The sequence below is a fragment of the Abrus precatorius genome, unplaced genomic scaffold (genome assembly GCF_003935025.1).
Source record: "Abrus precatorius isolate BTA unplaced genomic scaffold, Abrus_2018 Scaffold2, whole genome shotgun sequence".
NCBI lineage: Eukaryota > Viridiplantae > Streptophyta > Magnoliopsida > Fabales > Fabaceae > Abrus > Abrus precatorius.
Window position 1 is genome coordinate 27,765,569 of NW_020874362.1, and position 13,834 is coordinate 27,779,402.

Consider the following 13,834-nt stretch of genomic DNA (forward strand, 5'->3'; position numbering starts at 1 on the left):
CTAGACATGGGTTGGAGTAGTATTTGGGGGTGTTGGGGCAGAGGCCACACGCTTGCCTCTCTCAGAGCGGCTATTTTCAGCAAACTTGAGGCTGTTCTGATGCAAGCCCTTCTGCTTCTCTTCCTCATTCCATTCAGAAGTGTAATAGTGTTCTTCAGTGGATTTGTTAACGTCTTTTGAAGGAGGGAGGAACATGCTACCCCACTGTGGGAAGTGAACAAGTGTCACAGGAAGAGTGCAACACACAATCATGACACCCATCAAGGAGAGACCTGTGGATGTAGAAAATTTGGAGGTTGAAAAGAAGATCAACTGGGTCAAACCAGATCCAAAGTTTCCACCTGCACCAGTTAGGCCTGATATGATCCCCAAAGACCTCCTTGAGATGAAAGGAATGATACCAAAAGTTGCACCACAAGCAGCTTGTGCTCCAATAGAGAAGAGGATCATAGCCAAAACAGCAATTGGAAGTGAGTTAGCTCGCCCAAGCCATATGCAGAAAGCCCCTCCTAAGGTTTGGAGGATCCATAGGGTCCAGAGCCTCCCTCTCATGCCAAACAACCTGGCTGCATAATCAGAAGCATATCCACCAAAGGGTCGAGCCACTATGTTTGCCATTCCAAATGAAGCAGCAATTATTCCAGCGGTGTGCAGCTTGAGATTAAACCTGTTTTGTATTAGTTAATTAACAATAGAGATTAATTAGTAAGAAAAAAAAAAAAAAACAAGTTTGTTAATGTAACCTCATCTGCTTAATTTGCATGTGAGATATTAATTTGTACATAAAAAATTGAGGCTCGAGCTCAAGGATCAGCTGAACTAACCTGTCATAGAAATACTCAGCAATGACATTGTCAGTGGTTAGTTCAACTCCCATGGAGTACCCATAGAGGAGGGCGAAAATCCATGTCCTGTAATTTGTTACCGCGTACCATAACACCTGATCACAAAAGTGTTACCAAATTAGTTAATAAGTTAATTGCTTGAACTTTTTTCCTTCCCAAAAATTTGCCTTACTTTTGCCTGATTTAATTTTTGTTGATCCTGAATCAAGCAAGGAGCATTTTTTCTGTTTCAATTTTCTATTTTCATAATTACTTACCAAAATATCACTTTTTTTTATCTGATTTTCAATTTTAAAAGATTATACAAATAATATAAATATATAAAAATAAGAAATAAATATATATAAAAAGCTTGAGGAAGATTTTTAAAAGAATAATAGACCACTTATATTTTAAAAATATAAAACTATAAAATAAAGTGATTATTTCTTTAAAACAATTAGTTAAATTGCACTTAATTATTATGTCCTCAAAACACACATATAGGAGACTTACCTTGGCGAATTTATCTTTGGCAACATTACCCTTTTTCTGCAAGGTAGCAAGGTTGCCATCAGGTAAATCTTGGCCTAGGGTTAAGACCAGGATCCCCATGATCACATGAAGCCAACCAGGTATGAAGAAGGAAATCCTCCATGCCGTAAAGGGAGTAGCCCCAGCTCTTCTAATCAACTCATACACCAATGGCATTATGAGTTGAGTGGCTCCACCACCCATGTTTCCCCAACCAGCAGCAGTTCCATTCGCAAGCCCTATAATCTTACTATTAAACATGGTGCTCATCCAAAATTGGCATGAAACAAAAGTGGCCAAAGAAAACCCAATCATGAACCTCACTGCTATGTATCCTGCAGCATCGTTGACAAACGACATGCAAAACACTGTTGGAGCAGACAGCATAATAAGGAAGGCACAGCCGTAACGTGGGCCTAATAGGTCACAAACTGCACCCATTGTGAGCCTAGAGAAGATGCTGCCTGAAACAGAAGCAACACCAGCATTACCAATGTCACTTTTTGTGAGGTTAAGGTTCTCGCGAATGATGGGGACAAGAGGGGCTGCAGCGAAGGTTGAGACAAAGCAAGTGAAGAAGGATATCCAAGACAAGTGGAAGGTTCTCATGTGAGGGTTGGCTAAGGAGAAGAGTTTGAAAACCTTGGCTTTGTGTTCTGAATCAACTGGCAAAGCAAAATTGGCTGTGGTGTCAGTTGGGACCATTGGGGAAGCAACTGAGGATATGAAGGTTTGTTCTCTGCCAGTTACTCCATGCATGGAGCTTCCCGGAGAACCCTCAATATCAGCCATTTGGCCTTGATAATTAGATATATATTGCGTGTGTGTGGGGAAAACTGAAGAAACAAAGAGTATAGCAAAGAGAAAGAGCTTAGTTGATTTGAGAAGTGAAGGTTGTGAAGGAGAGACAAGGAGGGTGTGGTATTTATTGTAGGCAGGCGTTGACAATGCAAGAATCTGCTAAGAGCAAGTTGGGATTCCCACCAATTCTTATATAAAAATAATTTGTTGAGACATTTTTTTTCTTTGACTTAATTGTATTTTTATTCTCTGGATAACGTATGAGTAATTTTGGTATTTTTAATTTTAATTATTTATATTTAATTTTTTAAAATATTTAACTTAAGTCTTCCACTAAAAATTTATTGAATAATTAATAAAAATATAATAAATTTATGATATTTTATTGATTTATATAAAATATTTAAATACAAATACAAAATAAAATATATACAGTATAATGTAAGTCTTAATTTTTAAGTAAAAGAATTAACTTAAATATTTAGAAAACTAAAAAAAGAATAAGTGTGGACTATTAAAATTAGAAGAATTAAGTTTGCACATATTTTAAAGTGTAGAGATTAAAAGTGAAATTAAATCTTTTTATTTTGTTTTAAATAAGTGCAAAAAAAGTGCGACACAATTTTTTTTTTTTAAAAAGACAGAAAATAAGGAAAAGGAACAAAAACTACCTGAGAAGAAGAAGAAAGCGAAAAATAAATATAAAAAAAGTATAAAGACACGAGACTTTTGTTTTAGTCTTATAAATATAAATATATATATATATATATATATATATATATATATATATTTCTCTTCTTTTCTATCACAATTTGTTGTCATTTCTCTCTTCCATACATTATGCCTAAATTAATGTTGGTGTCAATATAATTTATCCCATTCCCAAGGGTTGCCAAGCTTTAAACAAAGCTGTATTTCACATAATCCATTTCGCCGCATATGCGAAAGAACCCACGGTATATCTCAAAGGTTCACATATCACACATAATCAACTCTCATAAAGATGCTTAGCTACACACACTGTAAAATAATTAATGCATATTTCTATATATATAGTATTAGGACAATCGTTTGCATTTAAATATGTTTCACTTACGTAACCCAGATAGGTGGCAAGTAGCAGAGTAAAAGTTGTTGCCCCTTTGAAAAATACTATGGCGTTGCCAATGCAAAGCAAGTTGCTAAGTCAATATAGCAATTATATATAGAGGCTTTGACATATACCAAAATCACCCGTTCAAATTCCTTAAAATATACACCCAATTTCAATTTTGTGTCGTAAAACCAATCATGCATGAACATGAATTTTACACAACACAAGCAAAATCAGTTACACACATACTCACGTACTCATGCAGTGGAGTGGGATCTCTCCTCTAATTCAAGCCATTATTTGTGGTGTTGTCGTCTTGATCGCTATCTCCATGCAATGTACTTGGAATGGAATGGAATTAAATATGATGTACAGATATAAGTGTAAAAGGTATTAAATTTAGATTTGAATAAAATAATGTTTTCATTAAGTGAAAAATTACATTATTTTTTTCACAAACTTACATATAAGAAACAAATTTCTAAACATAAATCACTTTACTAATTCAATTGCACGTTAATAATAACCAAAAACATGCTTAAATCATTTAGGAGAGATTTATACGTGTATTGCTTGCAGTTTTCCAATGAGGTAAGCCTAAATATTAATACAATTCATTTAATGTTCCATTGTCTTCTTGCGAAAAAGAAATAAAAAAATTTAACGTATATATAAAATAAAATGTTATTATTTTTATTTATTTATTAAAAATCTTCAAATTAATTTCATATATCTATCTATCCATCTATTTCTCTCTCTCTATATATATAAACACATATATGTGGTATCTTGGAAGCCGTGAAGCCGTAACGGGAATTCACACCATTCTCGAAAAAATCATGTCACTTGCATGGCAGATGATTATTTATATTATAATTTTATATAAGACTATAAATACATCATGCTCTTAAAAAAATATAAATTGTACATATATATATATATATATATATATATATATATATGTCATAAACAACTCCAGTTCAATTATTTATTTCTTTTTTTCATTTATAATATAAATAATTTTGTATATACATACTATGCTTGTTAAAAAGGCTCCTATTGGTTGCGTGTCTTTTTAAATGAATATTGGTATAAAAAAGAGGATAAATTGTCTCCGGTGGCTTATGTAATCGGAAGTTGCAGCAATTGATGGCGACTGGGACTGTACCATATATAACCCAAATCACCCTTTCACGACCTCCTAGAGTTGCTTAAATTCACAACGGGGCGGGTTTACAACTCCAACCCAACTTTTTTGGATTAAAAAACTAGTAACCTAATTATGCTCCCGTCGGGTTTTGGATTTCTCCGACCCGCCCCGTCTTTATTTTTTTATATTAATTAATACAAAAAATTAATTAAATAATAAATAGTAAATTATAATTCTTTTTATTTACTCTTTTTCTTTCTTTTACTTTCTGCATCTCAAAATTAGGGTGTTCATTATTTACTATCCTCCTTTTAAAGAGCTGTGGCTAGCTCCTATATTGCACAAAAAAAACAAAACAAAACCATCACACACGTGGGTACTCCGCTCTACTTTTGGGAAACCACTTCACCTTTAGTTAATAATCGAAGGAACTATTTTCTTAAACAAAGTTTGATTGCTTTGATAAATTATTATTATACAAAATTTATCATTTTTTACTTTATAATTGGAAAAAAGGCACTAGTGATCCGTATTTTTTATTCCTTAATTCACTACTAAAAGCCCTAGTTTCATAACCCCCACATTACCATCCTATTCATTGAACTACTACCCAGAACACAAAAAATGGTTTATATCCTGTATCACAACGTTAAAAAAACTAATTGACAAATAAATATACAGCCAAGTTTCCATGATACAATCTAAAGTTCATTAAATATCATTTCCTGGAATTGAATATCAAGTCTACAATAAATCATTACAAACCAAAGGTGATCTGGGTTTTTAATATGCACATTAAATGCTTGTATTTCCCCTTCTTTGGACTGGTTTGTAAAGCACAACTGTAACATATTTAGAACGGAATCGATGTGTGAATCCCAAAGCCACCACAGATCTTGGAGACTCTCTATTCTCGATATAAAGATGATTTAGAATCACGTTCTGAGGCAATGGAAGAGTTCCTGCTGTGTCTCTACTAGCAGGATAATTGAGCAAAGTGTGTTGCAAATGTGAAGGTACCATAGGAGGATCCCGTGCCTCATCTTCATTTCCCGGGTAGACATTATTGTAACTGGAATCAGGAGACTTCGGAACTTCAAATCCCACAACAGTTGCTTCATCCTGCAGGTAGATTGTATCTTTCAGACCAACTAGGCTACTACTGTCAAGTAATTGATGAAATTATAAAGAATAAATCACTTGCATGATTTTCGGAGTGAGAATTGCTCATCTTGAAATCAGCCGACTGCTCTCAGTGTGAATGCATTAATTATAGAACCCAGGTGTTAGGTGAGCTTCCAATATGCCTGAAGAAAGAGAAGCTAAGCCTTTAACAACAATGCCTAAATTCCTGATGCAAATTTAAGGGTTAATCTAAGGAAGCAGCACAGTTTAATTTTACAAAACTTCCAAACACACAACCTACAAACAACACACACATCAAATCCACAACCATTGTTCTCACAAATATGTCAAAACGCATGTGTGCAGGGGAGAACGGATGCATTTTACAAACATAATGCATTCACGCAAGGGATAAGATCAACATCAAGATGGTCTGACCACAAGTGTTTTATGGACAATAGATCAAATTAAAAATCAAATTCAATTATTGTAATTCTAATGGTTAACTCAACTGTTGTTTTCTTTACTCTTAACATAGAACAGACTAAATGCAGGTTGTATTCATAATCCATAATTATATCCACCACATAAATCTTCTAGGTGCTTATTGTATAAGGTCAGGCAAGATCCATTCTCCCTGAATGAATTGCATGCTGTACTATGTAATAAGCACCTAACCAGCAGACCTCTCTCATGTGTTCTCTAGTCTCACTTTCCTTCAATGATCTTGAAGAAACAAGATACCAGGTAAGGTTACTCCCATGCCAAACATAATGAGCACTACAGCTTGAGGGATGACCAGTTGAGAGAACTAGCCAAGTGGTAAAGTGCACTTAATTCAGAAAACTTATTCATGTCTCAATATTATGTTCCTCTGTTCGTGCAACCAACAACCCAAAAAACAAACCTTCCATGGACAGAATCTTTTCAATATTCATTAAAATTGACCCTATCATATATCATCAAATGCCTGGCCATTGGCCAACCTCAACAGCAACCACAGCCCAAAAGTGAACAACAATTTATGACACTTATGAATGCATGATGGCACTACTTTAGAAGCAGAGTTGGTGGATGTTGATTTCCAGTGTTTTCTACCATCCTTTGACATTTCAAAACATTACTCCTCTATAACATGTCAGAAGAGAACTTGTTGATAAAATATAAATTATAAATCGAAGTATAGAAATGGAAATGAGGATCAACTCTTGAGAGACTCATAATACATTAAGTAAGGAGATATTTTCATATTGCAGAAAATTTACAGAATCTAATGTTTTAAAAAATGAGCAAGACTCAATTTTTTAAAAAATAAAGAAATTTATATTTTCTGATACAATCATACAAACTCCACCTTTCCTCAATCTAACACATGTAAAGTGGAGCTTACTGTAGCTATGACACGATACCTAATAGAGACCTGAAGACAACAAACTCCTTAGTGAACGAACTGAAATTCAAGTTGCAATTTCACCTAATGTAATCCACAATAAATTTTATTATTTTCAACTGCTGCTAATACAAAATAGGACATTAATAAATTGCCAAACCCAAACTTCCATATAATTCTACATAGCATTCCAATCCAGCTAAGTACATAGAGAAAGCCAAACACTTTAACCATAGCACATACTTTTGGCTGAATCAAATTAGCGTCAGAATTTCAACCAATAACCAAAACTGGTTATCTTCACTTCTTCACATAATAGTCTCGTTAAGGAGCTTGCTACATAAGTACAAGTGACATACGATGAAAGTGTTTCGCTAAAAGTTATAATCAGTTAATCACACATTTAAACAGCTTCAAACCATGCAAGGTACCCTTCCACCACGGCAGACTGAGTTTTTCATATTCAAGGGAGCTACAATACACTCAAAAAGTAACACACACACATCTACTGCAGTAAATGGAGATAATTGAATGCACTTAAAAGTATCAACAAGATTGATGATTTTGCCAAATCATCAAACCACTTGATTGAAATATGCAATGTGAAAATACTCCATGCCAACCAACAATCATTTTCCAAATAACTCTACATGAAAATTTTCAAATCTTCCTTATAAAACAATAACAAATTATTCAACTAAACGACAACTTGCCCCTAAATCGTTACTTCATCACCTGCATATTATCTCCCACAGAATAAAATTTAACTCGAAAATACACCCTAACAACCAAAAACTGAAAACAGAGTACATAGATACACTACCACTCATTAATTTTTTCAAACGGAAACAAAACAAAACACACCAAATCAACCATCAAGCTCCACTAAATTCAAGCGACGAAATGCTACAAACCCAAACGCCACATAAGAGCCACACGAAGGAAAACAAAATTCCTAATTCATAAAAAACATTCATCACCAAAACCACGAGCCAAGTGCACAGCACATTCAAGGCAGAAACGAAGAGAAGAAAAGAAAACCATACCGCGTCGCACGATTAGCTGGGATTTCGCAATTTAGAGAAAGAGGAAATTGAAGAAACACATGAGTTGAAGGAACGAAGGGAAACCGGAAACCCTAATGGCGAAGAAGGAAGAGGAAGAAGACGACGATACCCCAACGAAGAAAACAATGTGGTCGGTCTGGTCACGAGGATTTCGTCTCTCCAGCTTAAATAGTATTAAATAATTGGTTCAGTTAACAAATTTAGAAAACAATAACCACACTAATTTGATAACTATTTTTTAACCTTACAATATACACGTAATAAAATATTAATAAATAAATTTTTTTTATTGAAAATAACAATATTCAACATCGTGATATATTTAATTTTATACTTTAAATAAAAAATTTACCATGTATAATTTTTTATTTATACTAATTAAAAATATTAATTTAATAATAATTTAAATCGGATTCAATTATTATTTTTTAATATTTATAAAAATATTGAATAAAATTATATGAATCAAAAGTTTTTAAAAAATATTTAGTTCTTAAAAAAATATTAATTTTAGTTCTAAAAATCAAGTTTAAATAATTAATAATATTAAATTTTATAAAAAAAACTTATTTTTATAATTTTAATATAATAAATAAGTTTTTTTAAGAAAACAAATTACTACTTTTGATATACTCAATCTTCAGAAAGTTTAATAAAACACTTAATTTTTTAATTAATAAGATAATATTATAAAAAATATTTATAATTTTTCTAATTTAATATATCTTATTTACTATTTTTAATTATTAAACAAATTTAAAAATATTTATAAGTTTGATACAATAATTTTATTTTTAAGCATTGAATTATTTTATAATATTTTTTAACTAAATATTATTCTTTCTATTAATTTAATTACAAATTATTAAACATTTTATATTTTAAATATTAAATACATTAACTTTGTATTTAATGTTTTTTTTAAGTAATGTCAATAATACATTTGGATATAGTAGGTGAATTTATTACCACAATTTTTTTTTGTATATATAAAAATTTAAATTCAAAAACTTTCTTAAATAATATTAACCTGCTTGACATTCGAACTAACTTTCCTTAATCTTGCATATACATTTTAACTATAAAACCATTAATTTTATTATGTAACATATGCATGTTGTAATATAGATTATATTATATTATTTGAACATAATAAAAATTAAAGTAATTTAACAAAATATTTAATATATACAAAAGGATATTAAAATAAATTCAAACAATTAAAATATTTATTAAGATAAAATGTACTTTTTTTATTAATATGTAATAAAATTAATTAATATAAATTTAAAACATTTTTATTATATTAATTGTTAATTAATCATATTATATAAACTTATATTTATTTATTCATAACTAGTTCAATGACAGTTTAGTTTTAAAAATATTGAAAATATAAGACAAAACATTATTTTTGTGAAATTAAATTTTTATTTATAAAAATATTTTCTTTATCAATCTTTCAATTTTTTTAATTATTTTTAATTAAAAATTATCTCATTAAAAATCATCATTTATTGCTCAGTGTGTGAAAGGATAGCGACTTTAAAAAAATAGAGTTTTAATTTAAAAATTATGAAACTGCCATCAAAATTTTATTTATTTTTATAAAGACAGAATATTGAAAAAAATTCTTAAGAGTCCCAAACTCGAAAGTTAGTTAGGAATAGAGAAGTTATTAGCACCTCTATTTACTTTTTTAAATGAATAATATTTCAAAATTAAATAGTATAAAATAATTTTAAATATTGACCCTAATATTTATTTTTGTTTTTCTATTTTTTATTTTTTATTTTTTATTTTTTAATTTCTTTTATTTTTAAAAATGTGCCTTAAGTATAAATTGTTATTATTATAAGAAAAATTATATTTGAGATCTCAAATCATATTTTATTTAGAAAAATAAAATAATTATGTAAACAATTTTATTTTATTTTTTTATTTGAAAGGTGACAAAGTCCTAATAACTTGAAAATAAACTTTTTCTGAAACAAAAATTTTATATTTTATTTTGAAATAAAGAGTTAAATAGAAAAAGACTTTATTTTGAAAGTAATTTAACATTCTAAAATTTTTATATTTTTTATTTTGAAAATTTTAATAACCTAAAATTTAAAAATTACGTTATTTTCTTTTTTTATTTTTACTAAAATATTTTTAAATTGATTTAACAAAAAAACTAATCTTTATATTTTATTTTTAAAAATGATAATTAGGATACTTAATTGAAAAATATTTTTTTTATATTTTTTTGGCACAATGAGGTGGTGCTTGGGGAAGAAAAAAATACAAAAAAAAAGAAAAAAAATAAAAAAGAGAAAAGGGAAAAAAAACTACATAAATAGAAAAAAGTGCTAAAAAACAAAGAAAGGAAAAAAAGGAATAAAATAAAGAAAGAAAAAGAAAAGAAATAGTATGATACGATATTAACGCATGTTTCATATAAGAAAATTGTCAAAAGCTGTACTTTTTTTTTTTTTTTGTATTTTTCGTGTAAAGAATTATATGCAAAAAATTCTCTTTTATAAATCTCTTCTAAAAAATCTTCTTTTCAAAATTTTTTTCGTGAAAAAAATCTATGTACAATTTCTCTATGCAGGAAATCCCTCCTTGCATGTATAGATTAGTTACTAAGTATATTTTTTTATACCTTGATTATTTGATTTTATTCTATATATTCTTAAATTAAATAAAATTTAAAATGAAAATCATGATTATTATTTACAAAATATTTTTATAATTTTTATTGATTATATGTCATTTTAATTATCTTTTTTATTTTTTGGAATTTATTATTTAATAAAATTTGTGATCAAGACAAAAATGAGCGTTCACACCATTGTCATTCGCTATTATCTTTTACTTCTTCTTTTCAATTTAACACTAAAAAAATTATTTTGTAATTACAACCTTATTTAGCACACTTTTTTTTATTGGTCTCTCTATCTTTCTTTTTAGGATTTTCTATTTTTCTTTTTTACTTTCAAAATTATAATGAGGTTATGGTGGTTTTATTTTAACAAGTTGCATAAAGATATACTAACTATAAAGAGAATACCAGATACTGTAGTTATAAAAAAAGTAAATTTATTTAAAGAAGAAGGCAACGATAGGAACAACAATAATAAAATTTAATAAATAAATTTTTAATAATAGTAATGTTAAAAAAGAATGAAGAAAATTAAAGACAATAAATTTAATAATTTAAAAATCTATAAAAGTAAAATATCAAACACTAACAATATTAATTATTAAAATAAAAATAAAACATATATTATATTATATATAATATTATTTTTAACACACAATCAATATTGTATGTCAATATTTTGATATTGTGTGTTAATAATATATCACTAAAATATTAAAATAATTAATAAAAATAAAAATTTAATGACTAACTTGAATATTTTAAAATATTAAAGATTTAAATGTTTGATACTAATAATTTTAGAAATTAAACCGTAAGATTAGTAAAAAGGACATTTGAGATAATTGCATTAAATAAATTAATAAAAATAGTTAAACAATAATAATTTGTTTTAAATGAAAATGACAAATGTCACTAATTTAAAAGTATATATAAAATTTAAAAAAATTAATTACTCTTAAATATAAAATTTATTATTTAATTTATACTGGTAAATATTTAAATTTAAAAAATTACATAAATATGGGTTAGGTAAACTGCATTAATTGAGTGTATAGCAGCAACTATAGGAAGTAAGAATGCAAGCTAATTTAAAATTTTATAGTTTAATATTTTATAAATTTGTCAATGTGCTCTGAAGTCCACAAAGCACTCCATGTAACCCAATACATAGTTTCAAATTTTCAAAACCTTACACGGAAGGGGCTAACTTTGGCCTAAAGCTCTAATATATAAAAAATGGGTGAGTTAGGATTAGGGTCGGGGTTAGCCCACCTAATAAATATTGCAGTATTTTTTAGTAAAAGATAAATATATTTATTTATTACTTTTATTAAATTATTTTATTTAAATATAAAAATATATTTTAAGGAATAAAAAATTTACCAAATGAAGATAAAAATTTAAATTTGTAAACATTTATTAATTTTTACTAAACTCACAAGTTATTTTTTATCTATAAATTTTGTAATATCTATTATATGTCTATGGCATTGCATTTGTTTTTCTTTTAATATATTAAATTTTATCTAAATAAATAATTCAAAATATTTTGATAACAAATCATTTAACAAATTTAGTTAATGTTTCTAGTTTTGTATCTCTATTATAATTCTTAGAAATATTTACTGAAGATGTAATATTTTTAATATAATTTTATAAAAAAATGAGAAAACGTCTTTCTTAGACAGTAATTAACAAATAATATATTATTATTTTACTAAAAGATATGTGTTTATTTATTATTTTTATTAAATTATATTATTTAAAATTAACTAAAAATGCATTTAAAAAATTATTAATTCTATCAAATTAAGTTATTTTACTTTAAAAATAAATTCTATCAAATTAATATGAGGAAAAATTTAATTTGTAAATATTTGTTAATTTTTGTTAAGTTTACAAGTTACCTTTTTATATTTACAAATAATTTTTATAATGATGGTGTTGTATTTATTTTATTAACCCATTAAATTTTATTTAAATAAATTATTTTGAATATTTTGATAATAGATGAGTTAACAAATTTAACTAATGTAATTTTTCTTATCAGTTTTGTATCTCTACTATGACATTAAAATATTTATTAAACATGTAATATTTTTAAGATAATTTTATAATAATAAATAATATAAAGACATTAAAACATGAAAAATTTAATGTTTAATATCAAATAAAATTATAAAACAATGTATTAAAAATTTATTTATAAAATTATAAATAAAAAATGTTATTATAATTTAATAATTATCAATCATTTAGATAAAAATTAGATAAACAAGTAATTTAATTTAATAATAAATTATTATCTTATATTTAATGCTATTTAATAACAATAATTTATCATAAATATTTAATATTATACAAATTTAATTAATTTCATGTATTTTAAATTAATTTTATTTATTTATAAGTTTAGAGTAAAAAATATATTATATAAAATAAATATTTTTAATGAATTATAAAATGTTTTTAAAAGGTAGTTAGCTCTAATCTTTATGGACTTTTCACATGATAGACTTCTTAGCCATAACCCACATAAATTAGGACTAAAATAGTTAAAATTAACTTATTTGATACTTCTAATATTTTGTATGCTTTAAGTTAATGGAACAAATATTTATTTATTGTAACAGTAAATTTGTGGCGGTCCCTATATATTAAAATAAGACATATAATATGTAAAATATTTGGTTATGGATAAAGTCTTCTCCATTAATTATATAATATATAAATTAAATCTTTCAAATTATTTGATGAAAGGGTAAAAAATATATATAATATTTGTTTATGATGAATTTTGCAAGTAAACAAATAAATTTAAAAATAATTTAGGATTAAATTTTAAATTATCTTTGTAGATTCTTTTAAGTGTGTTCTTAATATAATAGTTGAATTAACATGGGCAAAGTAAAAACAAAAAAGGTAAAAAAAGTACAAAACAATACTAAAGTAAGGCGATAAAAAATTAAAGGAAACAAGGGGAATTAAATTGAATTGGAGAATATAAATGTACAACTTTTAAAGACAACTAGTATTGAAAATTTGAAATGTTGATATGTTAATAATTGAGTTTAACTATTGCATAGAACTTTAATACTTCAAATCTTTTTAGTCAATGTGAGTATTTGTATAAAAGTTATAACCTCTAACAATAAAAATAAAATTTATACATAGACACAATCTTTAGTAACTACTTA

The 13,834-nt window shown here is 26.9% G+C and overlaps 2 protein-coding genes across 3 annotated transcripts; both read right to left on the bottom strand.

Annotated features, from left to right (window-relative positions):
* Nucleotides 1-2,150, bottom strand: LOC113857751 (high-affinity nitrate transporter 2.1-like). The gene is made up of 3 exons (XM_027489932.1): nucleotides 1,341-2,150; nucleotides 825-940; nucleotides 1-667 (listed from the first exon to the last, which is right to left on the bottom strand). The coding sequence occupies exons 1-3, from the start codon at nucleotides 2,148-2,150 to the stop codon at nucleotides 1-3; spliced, it is 1,593 nt and encodes a 530-aa protein (XP_027345733.1).
* A 2,935-nt stretch (nucleotides 2,151-5,085) lies between these two features.
* Nucleotides 5,086-8,118, bottom strand: LOC113857752 (SNF1-related protein kinase regulatory subunit beta-3-like). 2 transcript variants are annotated; one of them, XM_027489933.1, is made up of 3 exons: nucleotides 7,964-8,118; nucleotides 5,607-5,709; nucleotides 5,086-5,524 (listed from the first exon to the last, which is right to left on the bottom strand). In XM_027489933.1, exons 2-3 carry the CDS (start codon nucleotides 5,631-5,633, stop codon nucleotides 5,198-5,200), a joined length of 354 nt encoding a protein of 117 aa, XP_027345734.1. In that variant the 5' UTR covers nucleotides 5,634-5,709; nucleotides 7,964-8,118; the 3' UTR covers nucleotides 5,086-5,197. The 2 variants fall into 2 exon arrangements, with proteins under 2 accessions (XP_027345734.1, XP_027345736.1); XM_027489935.1 differs by lacking the exon at nucleotides 7,964-8,118 and having other exon boundaries at nucleotides 5,607-7,517.
* Between the last annotated feature and the right edge of the window lie 5,716 nt (nucleotides 8,119-13,834).